This window comes from Tachysurus vachellii, chromosome 1, assembly GCF_030014155.1.
Source record: "Tachysurus vachellii isolate PV-2020 chromosome 1, HZAU_Pvac_v1, whole genome shotgun sequence".
Taxonomy (NCBI): domain Eukaryota; kingdom Metazoa; phylum Chordata; class Actinopteri; order Siluriformes; family Bagridae; genus Tachysurus; species Tachysurus vachellii.
The window spans coordinates 38794814-38810430 of record NC_083460.1 but is presented as its reverse complement, the minus strand read 5'-3'; the positions used below and the strand labels follow the sequence as shown (position 1 = coordinate 38810430).

Below are 15617 nucleotides of genomic sequence, written 5' to 3'. Positions count from 1 at the left end.
CTCTTCTGATTTGGCATTCAGTCATGAGGTATAAAAATAGAAAAAAGATGGAGTTTGTCACTTTTTTTTTATTCAACTGATAAAATGAAATGCGGCACATTCTTACATTAACGTGGCTTATATAATGTGATTAAAGAAAACGAACGAATAAATGAATAATTGAACGAATAAATAATGAAGATAGGTAGATAGATAGATAGATAGATAGATAGATAGATAGATAGATAGATAGATAGATAGATAGATAGATAGATAGATAAGAAAAAATAAATATTACTCTCAGAATCACCAGAATTGAGTGCTTTGGTGCTGTTTTTACAAAAATTCTTAGTGGACTTGTGGCCCAGTTCTAATCAAACTCTAAAAACATCACTGATTCTGCATAATGTCTGTATGATGTATATTCTACATGACAGACTAACCTATAAAAATATAGTATAAACTCCAAGGATAAATTCCAAGTGGAGAACAACACATTAAACCATTAAAACCCTAAATTTTTCACCAGTTTTTACTGGGCTCACAATAAAGTTTCCAACTAGAATCCTGTGGGAATTTTCCGTATGGGATATATCTACAGCGATAAAGCTGAAGGTCTTTTAAAAGGCAGTTCTTTAAAAGATCTTGGAGCTCCCAAACAAAGATTCAGAATCTACGTCGTGTGAGCATGACTCCGAGACCACTTAATCATGAGGATGGGCAGAGGATGCAAATCTTCTAATCAAAATTATTTGTATGTCATGCAAAGCAACACTCTGTCTCTGATATCGGAGGTGTACAGAGAAGAACAGACATGTATTTTCACAGCTCACTGACTGTTGTGATCTTTCATTTATCAGCCTGCTGCCATATCATCAAAATCCATCTGGCCAAAGTTTTGGTCCTGAATTAAACGTGATGCATATGTCATTAAATTTAGTTTTATGTTCAGAGATGAGGAGGATTAAACAATAATATAAAATGATTTCTTCTCCCTTGCCTCCCTGCAGCTACGTGATGATGATGCCGTTTAAGAGGCAGGCTCTGGTGGAGTTTGAGGATGTCGAGAGCGCTGACCGTTGCGTGGCGTGCGGCTCCAGAGAGGCCGTCTACATCGCGGGACAACAAGCCTACTTTAACTACTCCACCAGCAAGCGCATCACACGGCCCACAAACGCAGACGACCCCAATAGTGGAAACAAAGTGTTGCTGCTCTCCATTCAGAACCCACTCTACCCCATCACTACAGTGAGTGTCACCCAGTGAAATGCACCATGTTCTGTTTGACTGAGCAGATTTCTTTACAAATAACTTTTACAAATGTATCCAAAACCTGACAATCTGTTTTAATATTTGAATCTGTTCCAAACACTGCATTAATTTGATAAGTGACATGTAGTGGTAGCATTACAATAACAGAAACAGGTCCCAGATTATTAAGGCAGACATCAAGTATCTAGGTATGAGGAAATATGTTTGAAACAAAAAGTAAGGTGAGGGATTCATCTAGGATTCATCTAGCTTCCTATGCAACATTACAGTTACTTAAGAAATCATTTAAAATTATGTAATTTAAAAATCTTGAAATTGTGAGATTGTTACATCATATACAGATTACGTAAACAGACTTAATGGTGACATTTTTTTCATTTCTTTGTTTTCAAAAAACATAATGGTTCATGTAGAGGTTTGGAATCTAAAGGCAATCCTTTACAGACCTTAAAGGTGTGAAAATTCAGCCTTAAGATGATAGGATTATGATATGATCCTTCCTTTGCATTGAGGTTCCCATGGCAGTAAGCATCACATACATTTGTTCAATGGTTTAATGCAATGTTTAACTATTGTGTACACCTGTTTTCTGTTAGTCCCCAGTTAGTTCAGTCCTGTCTGTGTTTTGACCCCCAAAATAGACTCTGACCTTGACTTTTCTTGGTTTGCCCTCAATTAAAAATCAAGTGCTTGCATTCTGCCTTATCTCACAGCATGCTGCAACATTTTCATGACACGTTTAATGTCATGACCTTTAAAGATAAAAAAAACTGAAAGGAAACGAAACTCTGCTTTGAAAGTCAACCTGAAAGATTATGGATGATGTGACCAGATGAACCTTTTAATCCATCTGGCCATCAAAGCCAAAGATGGAAGAACAATCTCCACAGATGAACGATTTCCTCAAGGTGAAAAACCCAAGGCAGAAATTGAGAAGTGTGTCCATGCAGTAATTTAAATCTGTTCAAATCACACCAGGTTGCCGTGACTGTTGCACACATTCAACTCCAACACGCTGCTAAATCACCAGGGTTTCAACAACAATACAGAATCAATAACTAACAGCCTCGAAGCCTAACTCGGTCCCTTGTCTCAAGCCTGCCGGTGAGAGCTGAAAACGAAACAAAGGTACTAACGATGACAATCATCTAGTGCAGTAATCTCACTAATGGCTAGTCAGAGAAAATCTCATTGATCATCATTATGTGAGTTCTGGCTTCATGAGCCACCAGCCGAAGCCCCTTATAGATCAGTGTCCTGGAAAGACACAGTCAAGACTAGATAATAGGCCCTGCTTTACCACCAGGTTAAGTGGTGTGGAGCTTTCAATAGAAATAGATCTGCATATCAAAAAGCACCAGGCTTGATTAATAAGCTGATGAGAGGCTTTGCTGTTCTGAATCCAACCTAATATAAGTCTACTTACTCACTGCGTACTTATGTGTGATTTATGGAAACACTCTTTGTGGATGATTAGGTATCAAGTATTTCTGCTTTCTGAAATGGTATGCTCTTCTGTTTCATGTTACAGGATGTTTTATACACAGTGTGCAACCCTATCGGCAACGTGCTACGCATCGTCATCTTCAAGCGCAACGGAATTCAGGCCATGGTGGAATATCCTTATTGGAAAAAAGCATGCAGGAGGAAGAGGGTATTATGTTTGTGTGGAAATAATCACAGAATTAAAATATGGAAATGTATCGAATTCAGCTAGCTAAGTTAGCATGAGATTCTCTTCTGTGTATTTATACCCTGTGATAAGAAAAAAGCTGCTCAGAGTGTATGTAGCGCTAATATAAACAAAAGGTACCTCACATACTGTAACACTGTCTAATCCTAGCTAATAGTTACTAACTAGCTTGCTATCAAGTCTAGAGTTATTATTATCAGTAATAATGAATGAAATAGAGATTGTTTTAACTCTGGAGATAAGATGAGCAATTGTTAGCTTCTCAGCTGGAACAAAACAATATTAAATGGTGAGCTAATTAGCATAGCTAGCCGGCTAGTGGCTTACAATTGGTGCTTGTCTAACTACAGTAGCTGAATGAAACAACAACTATTTTTCTAAGTGAATTCTTGCTCTGGCATCTCTGGAAAATTGTCCCTAGTGTGTGATTGTGTGAGTGAATGGGTGTGTGTGCCCTGCGATGGGTTGGCACTCCGTCCAGGGTGTATCCTGCCTTGATGCCCGATGACGCCTGAGATAGGCACAGGCTCCCCGTGACCCGAGGTAGTTCGGATAAGCGGTAGAAGATGAATGAATGAATTCTTGCTCTGGGTGATTCTATGTACAGCTGATCAATTTTATGAGTACATTTTTAGCCATACACAAGCCTCAACCGTCATTTTTTTGCTTTTTTGGTTTGTTTAATTACATGCAGCATTAATGAGCATGTACATATTTTGACTTCATTGTAGGTTTGATCTACAGTATATGCACAAATGTTAGACAAGTTGTGTAACACATTTGTTACTTTGAAATATTGGCTTACTAGTCTAGCATGTCTTCCATTTTAGGTTTTTCGCTTGTAAACATATTGATCATAAAATCTCTTGATGTTATTTGGCTTTACTTTGAAAATAGAAAGCTCTGCTTTGACCAAAATATACCACAAACTTTTTTGGCCATATTCCACTCACATTACGTTCACTTTTGATTATATGTCAAATATGCACTAGCATTTAAAATCAATGCAAATCCATTGCTTCAGCCACTACGTTGTTGTAAGGAAGTTATACTTAGCTTATTTGCATTTTATTGTCTATTTACTAAGTTCTTATTTTTGGTGTTGCCTCTGGAACGGATAACAGATTCCAGACCCCCTTAAGTCTTGAGCAGGCCCTGTGCAAATTTATTGAGGCCAACATGAACTGAACAAAGCGAAGACTAACACTGATGAGCTGCTCAGCTTCACTGGGATACAACTTTTGCTGAGGGAGAAAAAAAATCTCATCAACATGACGTTTCTTCTCATCTGAGTCTCATGCATGTAGGTTACTCATCAAAAGTGCCCTCTCTGATTTTGCTCTAATTTACACAGTAGCTTCAAAAGCTACTCGCGTTTGGATGGAAATTACACAGTGAATATCCTGAGGTATTTAAGCTTTATTAGCAGTTATACTGCTACAGTCTGTATCTCGCATACCCATATTATAGCCCATCAATCTATACAGAAGCCAGAAGAGACTTCAGTATTGTCCCTGTAGAAATCTTGCTTGGCTTTACCCTCCATGTTTCCAACTATGCCTTTCTGAACAGTGGCTTGAACATACGGACTTGCAAAATGTTTAGACAGCGTTAGCTTTGGCTTTGACTTTAACTTTGCCTGGCCACTATACAGCCCACATTGTTGTCTCTGGATTACTGTCCCCTGCCTTTGTTTACTCACAGATTTGCGCTTGTGTTGAGAGTACAGTATATCTTTCTGTCTCTGTTCTTGCCAGACGTGTTGTTAATCTTTCATAGTGGACATTTTACACACGTCTGTGTTTATTATTGCAGAAGCGTTAATAATAATAGAAACATTTGAAAGTTTCTTGTGAGAAAGTGAACAATGGTGAATTTTCTTTCCGATCAGAGCTGCAGAAATGTCTTGTGCTTTGAATATTTAGACCGAATGTATTAAAATATGTATTTATATAATGATTATTTAGTTAGTGCTGGCTCCGTGTTTGCAGGTGATTTTTATTATGTGCACTGTGAAATCAAACCATAAATCAAGTAGTAAATCCTATACTTATATACATATCTTCTTTAGGGTTGTGTATAACCAAATTATTCACCTTTTCTGCTTTGAAATTCTGCATGTCACAGTAACATTGGGATTTTTTTTAAAGAAAGCTGTTCCCTGGGTATATTTTGAGAGCACACAATTCCTGCCCAAAATATGCTGTCTATTTTTTAAAACTTGCCTTTCAAATTGAAGTCAGACGTGCATAACTAGTTATCAGTTCATGCCTAGTTTTTCTATGGCTTGAGTCCTAAATGCTCACATGCCTGCAGTGACTTGGGGTTTGTTATGATTTTCCTTGACTGGCTGTCCTCCACATTTGAATCGGTCCAGAATGCCCAGAAGGCCAAAGCGGCCCTCAACGGAGCCGACATATACGCCGGCTGCTGCACACTGAAAATCGAGTACGCTCGGGTAAATCTGCAGCGCTCACACACACACACACATACTCCAGCACACACTTACACACAGTCACACACATACACACACACACCGGTGGAGCCTAACACACATGCACTGCCGCTGTGCTTTCTCTCTCCCTCCCTCATTTTAGCCCTCACGCCTCAACGTCATCAGAAACGACAACGACAGTTGGGATTACACCAAACCCTTTTTGGTCAGACGAGGTAAGAAACTGGTCTCTGTGTGTGTGTGTGTGTGTGTGTGTGTGTGTGTGTGTGTGTGTGTGTGTATGTGTCTGTGTATTTGTGGGTGTAAAATCATGGCCCTCGTCTACACTATGTCTTGCTCATGTTTCTGTATGCATGTGTGGGACATTTCTTTATCCTGTAATTATTTCTGTGGGGTTACAAAAGTCACGAGAGCCAAAAACTGCTTTGTGGTCTGAAATAACATCCTTTCAGCTGGAAGTACATTTACATTTATACTTATTTCCTTTGGGAGACACTTTTATTCGACGCAACCTCCAAGTGAGGCAGAATACAAACCAAGCATCTATATGGTAAATGAGCCAACAAAGATATAAGAGCTGCAGAGCAATATATGTATATATATATATATATATATATATATATGTATATATATATATATATATATATATATATATATATATATATATATATATATATATATATATATATATATATATACCAATTGGCACATCAAAACCACATATAGATACACTGAGAGAAACATGAGGAAAATAGTTATAAGAAATAATAATAGGTGTTTTCACACAGACCCATGAATACTTCCATTCTTTTTTTTAAATCATTTCCACTCAAAAGACCAATTAGCAGTATTCCAGAGTAGCCATACATTAGCTGTCATGAATTCTCAATTTATAATACATGGAGGAAGATTCCTCAGATGCCATAGATACATGCTGTTTTATATGTTATAAGTGGCAGGCCAAAAGTCTTGCCTAATCATAACATTACTGTAGTTAGCAGACAGACGAAGCTAACAAGTAATGGGACTCCACTCGCAGTTCTGTAGGTCGTCTGTCTCCAAACCTGGAAAGGTTTCAGTTTTCGGTGAACAATCTGGAGAAAGTATGAATAATTAGTTGGCAAAGTAAAACTCAAGATGCTAAATTTGTGGTGCAGTTAATGATATTTAAAAATTCCATGAAAGACAATCTTGGAAATTTGGTCTTAGAAAGGTCAAAAAACATGAAGAACTATGAAGAGTTGAGCTTTGAACTGCCAAGTCCCTGCAGATGAGGTTGGGTCACATATTCCAAAAGATTCTTTTTATCAGCTTTATATTATAAAGATCGAATCTGTAAGATCAGGAGATTATGTGAATATAACATGCTCTATGGGGGGCTCGGTGGCTTAGTGGTTAGCACGTTCACCTCACACCTCCAGGGTTGGGGGTTCGATTCCCGCCTACGCCTTGTGTGTGTGGAGTTTGCATGTTCTCCCCGTGCCTCGGGGGTTTCCTCCGGGTACTCCGGTTTCCTCCCCCGGTCCAAAGACATGCATGGTAGGTTGATTGGCATCTCTGGAAAATTGTCCGTAGTGTGTGAGTGTGTGAGTGAATGAGAGAGTGTGTGTGTGCCCTGCGATGGGTTGGCACTCCGTCCTGCCTTGATGCCCGAAGATGCCTGAGGCTCCCCGTGACCCGAGGTAGTTTGGACAAGCGATAGAAGATGAATTAATGAATGAATGAACATGCTCTATGGCTTTTCATGTGTAATTCTAACCCCTGTATTTGACCACAGGTTGAGTAAAGTTTCACACTTGTAATTTAGAAGCAGGGTTAGCATAGATTTTTAGAGTTTATTGTTTTACAACTAGATGCTTAGTACCAGACATCCAGTCAGAGATTGAACAACACATGCCTCATATCATGTGAAAACCACGACATCGGAACAAGGGGAAAATATTTGACACTGTATAATTGTTAAACCCCTGATAAAGTATAAGCAGTGTGAAACGTCACACAAAGATAATCCAGGATTCTGTTTACCTGGAGTTTATACTGACCCTGGTGGAACTGATTCAAGTATAAAAAGCTCATATGAATGTTAGCTGGTCTGACCTTGATTGTCGTACCCACAAACTAGTGAGTGATGTACTGTAGTATTAAGTCAAAGGGATTTTGAAGGTTGAGCTGAGATGGCAATCCTTCATCCAGGCTTATATGTCTGTGAGGAATGCTGAAAACCAACGTGTCCTACTTAAAGAAGTACGGGTCGAGTAGACCTTTGTCAGCATAGCCTGCAGAAGGGGAATATTCCTTTCTTTGTCCTCCTTTACTTCTTTTCCTCTTTTGTGGCTTTGAAGACTTAAAAGTACATGACTAGGAAAAAGGATCCAATGGTTTAACGAATCATAAAACTCTTATCTGGTGCTAATCCTCTATTGTAGACTTCTGTTTTTTTTTCTAGGTACTCTGCTTTCCTATGTGTTGTTGGATATTTGGTATCTCTAAATTGTCTGTAGTGTGTGAATAGGTGTGTAAGTGTGTGTCTGTGCGCTTAATGGGTTGGCACCCTGTCCAGCGTTTCCCTGCCTTGTGTCCTGAATCCCATGGGAAAGGCTCCAGGCTTCCCTCGACCCGACCCTACAGTATATAGTATAAGTGGTACAGTAAACAGATGGATGGATAGATGGATGGTGCGAACCTTGTATTGTAGATTTTTTACATAATAATTTTAAGGGTTACACCAGACAAAAAGTTTGATATTTCTAAGTTCTGTCTTTCAAACTAGTTAAGGCAAAGCCTCCATTTCAGTTGCACACCATGCATGTTAAATTCCTCATGTAAAAACTCATCAGTTTACTTAGAAAGAGTGAACTAGAATATCTACCCTGGTTCACTCTTTCTAAGTAAACTGATGAGTTTTTACCTGAGGAATTTGCTGAGGAATATTGCATACGATGATTGACCTGTCTCAGGTCAATCATCGTATGCAATAAAATAATGTAGATACTTGGCATGGTCATTTACCACCATATAACTGATAAGGTCCCTTAAAAGCAGCCATGTTCATATTCAGTATGACCTTGTTGACCCAAATGCACACTACTGACAGTCCATCAAAGTCTTTAATACATTACTATTTAATCCTGGCTCATGGTATCAAAAGGCTGTGTGAGAGTAATGGAAACTGGAGTGAATGGAGGAAAAGAAAGCATCAAAACGTTGGAAGATGCATGTTGAGTGGGTAAAGAGGAGGAGGAGGTGAGACAGTCTTGGAAACAGAAGAAATGCATTGCAAGGGTTAGGCATAACACCATGTGATTAGACAGCTTACGGATGGCCTGGATCACAGCGGCACTGCTGTAACTGCCGAGACCCCTTCCGGTTCTCTTCACAAATAGACGATAAACAGTGTTATCACCAGAGGACCAGTGATGTTCAGCAATCGACTGGAGTCTTCTTGATGGGATTCGAAGGTCTGTTTGACTTTGTCTGGGGTGTAGAGCTCTCAGCGGGTTGTCAGCCACCATTGGTTTGTTATTGAGGTGCAGAGGGGATGCTGGAATTTGAATGCTAATTGAATCAGGGACTGCATGAATAAATAAAAGAGTATTAATGGAGCTGCCAGCAATAAAAGGAATGTCTCGCTCTGTCTCATTCATTCCCTCCGTTGCTGTTTTTCTTTGCCCGAACACAGGTATTTCAGTCAGCACTTTGTAAGATTACAAACATCATGAGGGTGTACAAGAAATGCTCATCAGAGGCCTGGGTGTATAATAATGGAGTCCATATGCACAAAGCATCAAGAAAAAAATATCCTCAAAGCTATTTTAATAATCTATTTTTTCTTCATTTCCACAGTCTTAACAAAAACTGGCAGCGTATTGATTATATTTCAAATCATTGACTCCCTTTAGAGATTTCTTTGTTCTACACCCACTTAACTGAACCCACCCCTGCCTTTTTCCTAACAACAATTTCAAATGGTGCTTGACCAAATTCAAGGCCAAATTAACACGGATTTAATGGTGCAATTGGATGGTAAGACGGTCCGATCGTTAAACGAGCTCTCGGGTGAAAATGAAAACACTGAACCGACACTGAAATGAAAATAAGAACAGAAATAATGATCTCCGAAGCTGTGCGAACAAGAGACAAGTAGTGCAGGACCTCGGCATTTGCCGTGCGAAGGTCACCTTGAATCTTAATAGACCCCCACCCCCACCCTCACTGTGAGGAAAACATAGGCTGGCTGTGCCCACAAACTCCCACCGCTAACCACTCATTTTGTAGCAATTAGCACCACTCTGCATGACTTCTCCCTGTAGGCCTCCGGAGTTAAGCCGAGAGGGAACATAAAGAAAAGGAAGAGGAGAAATGGATAGGAAGATGGAGCATTCTGCTCTGCTCTGTTCTGTTCTCCTTCCAGTCTGACAGGTTTGAGTAAGACTTTGTTCCTTCTCCCGCTTTGAAGTGGTGTAACAATGCTTGGCGCATTGCATCAGTGCGGAAATCCTCATCACATGCGTGCTATATTTGTTTTTTTGTAAAAATCTCAAAACGGCACAGCATAACAAGGCAGTCTTTTTTTTTTTTTTTTAAAACAAGACATCATTTTCCTCCTTTTGTGAAACCAACTTTCGAAATTTGTGTAATTGAACTATAAAAAGTCACGATTCTCATGCACTTCAACTTTAGCAACCTCCATCCTGCTGTTTGTTTTCACTTTTATTGTGAAAGTGAATGTTGAGCTCATTGTGCCATTGTGAGCACAAACAAACCGTTACAAACCTTTAAGTGAAGGAACAGGTTCTTTTTTTTTTTCCAGCGTTGTTCGCTGTGCACAGTTGGGTTCTCATTACTTCATGAATATTTCCATTACTGGATCACAGCTTGAACCATAAAAAAATCCTTTTCTCACTTTTTCACTTTGGTTTGTCCTTTTTACTGATGCAGTGTCCTGACGAGTGGCTTGACCTGATTAGCAAAGAAGACATGACAGTTAAAAACAATGTTCCTACTGTATGAGCAGCTGTAAGACACTATTTAAAGAAAATATGCATTAAAACTGCCCATGGTCCTGTTTGGCATTTTGCCTCCTTCTTGCCCTTCCTCCTTGTATCTTCTTTTTACTCTAACTCATACTAAGTCGAAATTTTACATCAAGTCGAGCTTTACTGCCATCGGTCCTGAAAAATCTTTACAATTTTTTAGAAAGGCTCTAAAAAGTGGAAAATATATTTAATAAAAACCATCAGCAGGATCCTATGCTCTTTTTGCTGTGGCCGAGGTTGGATTTCCAGGCAGGGAGCAAACCCAGCCAGAGAAGAGTTAACTCTCATTGCTGGTCCTGTGCCCGGATAAAATGGGAAGGTTGCATCAGGAAGGGCGTCTGGCATAAAACCTGCACCAAATCTAATATGCGAAACATGTGGGTTGCGGCTCTGGCGACCCTGAATAGGGAGCAGCTGAAATACCAACAATGAAATTACAAATTGGTAAAGCTCTGTCTGCTTATATGTCGTTACCCACTACATTTTTCAGCATTAAACTTCTAGGTGCATTTGTGTTTAGACTTTGTAGTTAGTACTACAAAGCATTTCTGACCAAGAAAAATGGTTTTATTTAATTTAACTATTATTTGTATAGAGCTTGAGAAATTTCAAAGAAAGCACAGAGTCTAATGTATTGCAGAACAGACTGCTACAGAATGCTGAAAGTCAAGTCAAGTCAAGAAGCTAAAAGACAGAGTTAAAGACTTAGTAAGTAGTCCTAGCCACATAAGGTGCATCTGTGCAACCTGGTGCAAACAGTGCAGGCCAAGACAAACAAGACAGTGCAGGACAAAAGACAGTGCGAACAAAAAGCACAAGACATTACACAAGAGACACAAAAATGTGCAAAATGTGCAAAAATACTGGAATGAGTGTTATAGCAGCAGTTAAATGAGGTATTGTAAAGTATTGTGCAAAACAGCAATCAACTGAAATGTGAGACATCATGTGCAAAGAGCAAAAACACCCCCCGAAAACGGGGGGTGGGGGGGGGGTTCTGGGGTGGCCTTTTCTCAGCCTTTGTAAGAAGTAGAGACACTGCTGGGCTTTCTTGGTGAAGGAGCTGGTGTTGAGTGACCAGGTGAAGTTCTCCGCTAGATGAACACCAAGAAATTTGGTGCTCTTGACAATCTCTACAGATGATCTGTCGATGTTCAGCGGAGAGTGGTCACTCTGCGCGCTTCTGAAGTCAACAACCATCTCATTGTTTTTTATCACCATTCAGAGACAGGTTGTTGGTTCTACACCAGTTAGCAGTTAGCTGTTGCACCTCCTCTCTGTATGATGACTTGTCGTTCTTGCTGATGAGACCCACCACAGTCGTGTCATCAATGAACTTGGTAATATGGTTGGTCTGTGCATTGCTGCACAGTCGTGAGTCAGCATTGGACCAAGCACGCAGCCCTGAGGCTCTCCAGTACTCTGTGTGGTGTTGCTGGAGATGCTGTTCCCAATCCGGACTGACTGAGGTCTCCCAGTCAGGAAGTCAAGGATCCAGTTGCAGAGGGAGGTGTTCAGTCCCAGCAGGCTCAGCTTCTCAATTAGGTGCTGAGGGATGATTGTGTTGAATGCCGAACTAAAGTCTATGAACAGCATTCATATGAACTGGAGACTCCTTCCCTAACACCTTCTTAAAGATAAAGATATCAACAATATCAGCACGTGAATCATCACCTTCTGGTCAATCAGATTTGAGAATTTGTGAAATGTCATCTCTATCTCTCTTACCATTATACAAATCTGTAGGTTTAATGAAATCCTGAAGGTTCTGCTTTGTTAAAAATCTAGGTTGTTAGCATCACACCTTTGAAAATAGACTTCTGTCCCTTGTCTGTACTCACGTTCATCCTCTGCAGTGGTAAAAACCAATTACTGTCGTGTCGTCAACAGATTAGATAAGAATCCTCATGTGCTTGACAATAATGATGATGAGACCCACAGTACATCCCTGAGGTCTACCAGTGCTCACTACTCGTGCTGTGAACTTAACATTATAGACTAAAACTATCATTAACTCGGTAAGAAAGCCGTTCCCATTTTACGCTAGTTAATGTCTTGTTAATGAGTTTGCCAGGTGGAACAGATGTGGGAGAAAAGAAAACTGCAAGCCTGCAAATAACGTCCTAGGAACTTAAATTAGAAAGTCGGAACCTGAGTAATGTTTTCTCCTGTGACCTTGACCAATCAGAATCCACATCCTGTTTACACAACTGTAACCTGAAATAGTAATGAAATTTGTTGTAATGATTTTAATTTTAATTTGATTTGTTTATACTTAAAGCTACAAAATTCAGATCAATCAGTTTTGCACTCGTATATCATTCGCTCACGATTTTTTTTTTATTTTTTTTATTTCCATCATAGAAAGTCTAAGACTGTTACTATGGAAACGGTAACATTTTTCAAATGAGATTGAGATTGAGTGCATTAATATAAAATTCTATGTAAAATGTATCGCATATCCTGAAATTCTTTCCATTGTCAAAATTTCAGTTATAGTTATCGCAAAATATCGAAACTTGGAGAAACGGTAAAGTTTTGGACTTTCGGTTAATGGACTTAACAAAGTGTGCTATATTAAAAAAAGAAACTACATTAAACTGCCAAATAATTATCAGACTGTTTGGCTACATGATCGGTTTTCTCTCACTTTTGTGGCCCTTCACCTCATTTCACATCTTATCACACTGCCCCTCTAATCCCTTTTTTCTATCTGTCTATCCCTGTATGGTTTATCTAGGTGTGATGATCGTGCATGTGTATGTGTGTGGGTGTGTGTGTGTGGTCTGTTTGGACTCTTTAGCACTTTCACACCCCCATTGTGCTTCTTCTCTGCACATGTGCTCTTATTTCAGAACGTGGTAAAGGTAGACAGAGGCAGGCCATCCTGGGGGAGCATCCGTCTGCCTACAGCGACAACGGTTACGGTCAGTCTCTATTACTCTATCTCATCTTGTCTTTTTTTCTCTCTCTGTCGCTCTGCAGCTGTTTATCAGTTCGTATGATTAAGCTTTCTCACCCTCTGTCATGCAGATAAGTGGGAGGTAGAAGAGAAGGATGTTAGAAGGGAGGGAGAGATGATATGACATATTGAGGGAAGGAGGGAGAAGTAGGTAGTGTTCTGCTAAGCACGGTGTAATTAGCAGGACCTGCAAGGGAAGCGGAGTGCATCAGGCTAGAAAATAGTGTGTAATTTCTCTTGCTCGTTTGTTCTTTTTTTATTTTGTCATCATTGCACCAGGATTTTAAGAGCTGCCTTTTGTGACGGACATTTCTTTCTTTCTTTCTTTCTTTCTTTCTTTCTTTCTTTCTTTCTTTCTTTCTTTCTTTCTTTCTTTCTTTCTTTCTTTCTTTCCTCCCTCATGGCTATCCAGGGTCACACTGCCCCCTGCTGCCTCTGCCCAGTAACTCCAGGTTCAAGAGGAGTTCCCACGAAGTGCCCGATGTTGTAGCCTACCCTATCCCTCAGACCTCCTCCTACGTCGGCCACTCCTCCAGCTCTGTTGCCATGGTGAGCGGCCTGCATCCCACCAAGATGAACTGCACGCGCATCTTCAACCTCTTCTGTCTCTATGGTAACATTGAGAAGGTGAGTGGGCCATAAGAGGAACTGCTGCAGTGTTTTGTCACTCCTGACTTTTCCCTAATGAGGGCTGAACCAATAAACAATAAGCTATGAAAGTCAACAGCTCTGTGTACTTGTGTTGGGTTACAGGTGAAGTTCATGAAGAGCGTGCCTGGAACGGCTCTGGTGGAGATGGGCGATGAGTACGCGGTCGACCGTGCCATCACACATCTTAACAGTATCAAAGTCTTCAGCAAGAGGCTTAACGTGTGGTACGGATGCTCTTTATTTTATCCAAGTGCATTTACTTATCACACAATCTGTCTAAATATGCAATGTTTACTCCCTTTGAATCAAACCCTGAAATCTTCTTTTAGCGATGCCATATAATCAGTCGAAAACTGCAGGAAGTGAACCAAACACGCTGTGTTTTTAGGGTTACAGCATTTTTTAATTTTATTATTTTTTTTTATTATGCAAACAGACAATTACAATATTTACAGAAGAGAAATTAGATGCAAAATACAAATACAAAGACCAACAAAACATACATACCGTAACAGCCAGTACGATTTGGGAATGTGTGTGTGTGTGTAACTGTAAGTGTAACTGGGTGTGGGAGTGGAAATATATGAATAAAGGAGCATGTAGGGAAGTACAACAGACATAACCAGAGTTAAAATATATATATTTATATATATATATATATATATATATATATATATATATATATATATATATATATATACACATATATATATATATATATATGTGTATATATATATATATATATATATATATAAGAGAAATAAATAAATAAATAAATAAAATTTAATGATAAATAAATAATAATGATGAAGATAATAGTATCACACAAAAAAACAACAACTGAAAAATGGGGAATGAGGAATTTGACAATAGCACTAGTAATAGCAATAATAATAATAATAATAATAATAATAATAATAATAATACATCTTTTTTTTTTTTTGCAGAGTTGTGAATCTGTGCCAATGGAAAATGCTACAGTATCATGCAGCAGAAATGTCATGGCCCAAAAAAAAAAAAAAACAATTGTAAAACCTTTAAAAAAAACCTAGTTATTTATGAAAATAATCTACATGGTTTATTTCCTGCATTTCTGACTAAAGAATGAAGGAGTTTTATGATTAGCTTTATTCAGCCCTATACTTCTATCCAACAGTATAGTTTATTTGGTTAATCATGTGTTTAAGTTTTTAACCAAACCAAACATCTACGTGCCAAATGCTACACCGAAAATAGCAATTTTGGCCTAAAACTAGACAATTTTATAATGATCAAATTTATTTAACGCCGTAGTGTTTTCCGTTCTCAGGCGATTTTTGTGATTTATATACACTCTTTTATCCCTTTTGCTGTAGGTCTGCTTTATTTTTGTCGATATTTGAAGGCAAGAGATCAAAACTGGTGTGCACTCAGGGTGTGTGGGACGATATACTCTCTCCCCGAGACACTGGCCAATCACGGGCGTCTGTGGCTCATGCGTGCAGAATAGAAGAACATGTGAGCCCTAACTAGCACTAGTTATGTGATAGAGAGAGAAAGAGTTAGCCAGCAGGTCAACTTGGGGACAAA

At 39.1% G+C, this 15617-nt stretch overlaps 1 protein-coding gene across 1 annotated transcript in view; it reads left to right on the top strand.

Moving 5' to 3' along the window:
- LOC132857088 (heterogeneous nuclear ribonucleoprotein L-like) overlaps positions 1-15617 on the top strand; it is a 75192-nt gene that overhangs the window by 49415 nt on the left and 10160 nt on the right. The window contains exons 3-9 of the mRNA XM_060887066.1: positions 990-1227; positions 2783-2870; positions 5308-5402; positions 5542-5614; positions 13291-13362; positions 13810-14024; positions 14151-14272. Coding sequence (XP_060743049.1) covers positions 990-1227; positions 2783-2870; positions 5308-5402; positions 5542-5614; positions 13291-13362; positions 13810-14024; positions 14151-14272 — 903 coding nt within the window. The remainder of the gene's footprint in view (positions 1-989; positions 1228-2782; positions 2871-5307; positions 5403-5541; positions 5615-13290; positions 13363-13809; positions 14025-14150; positions 14273-15617) is intronic.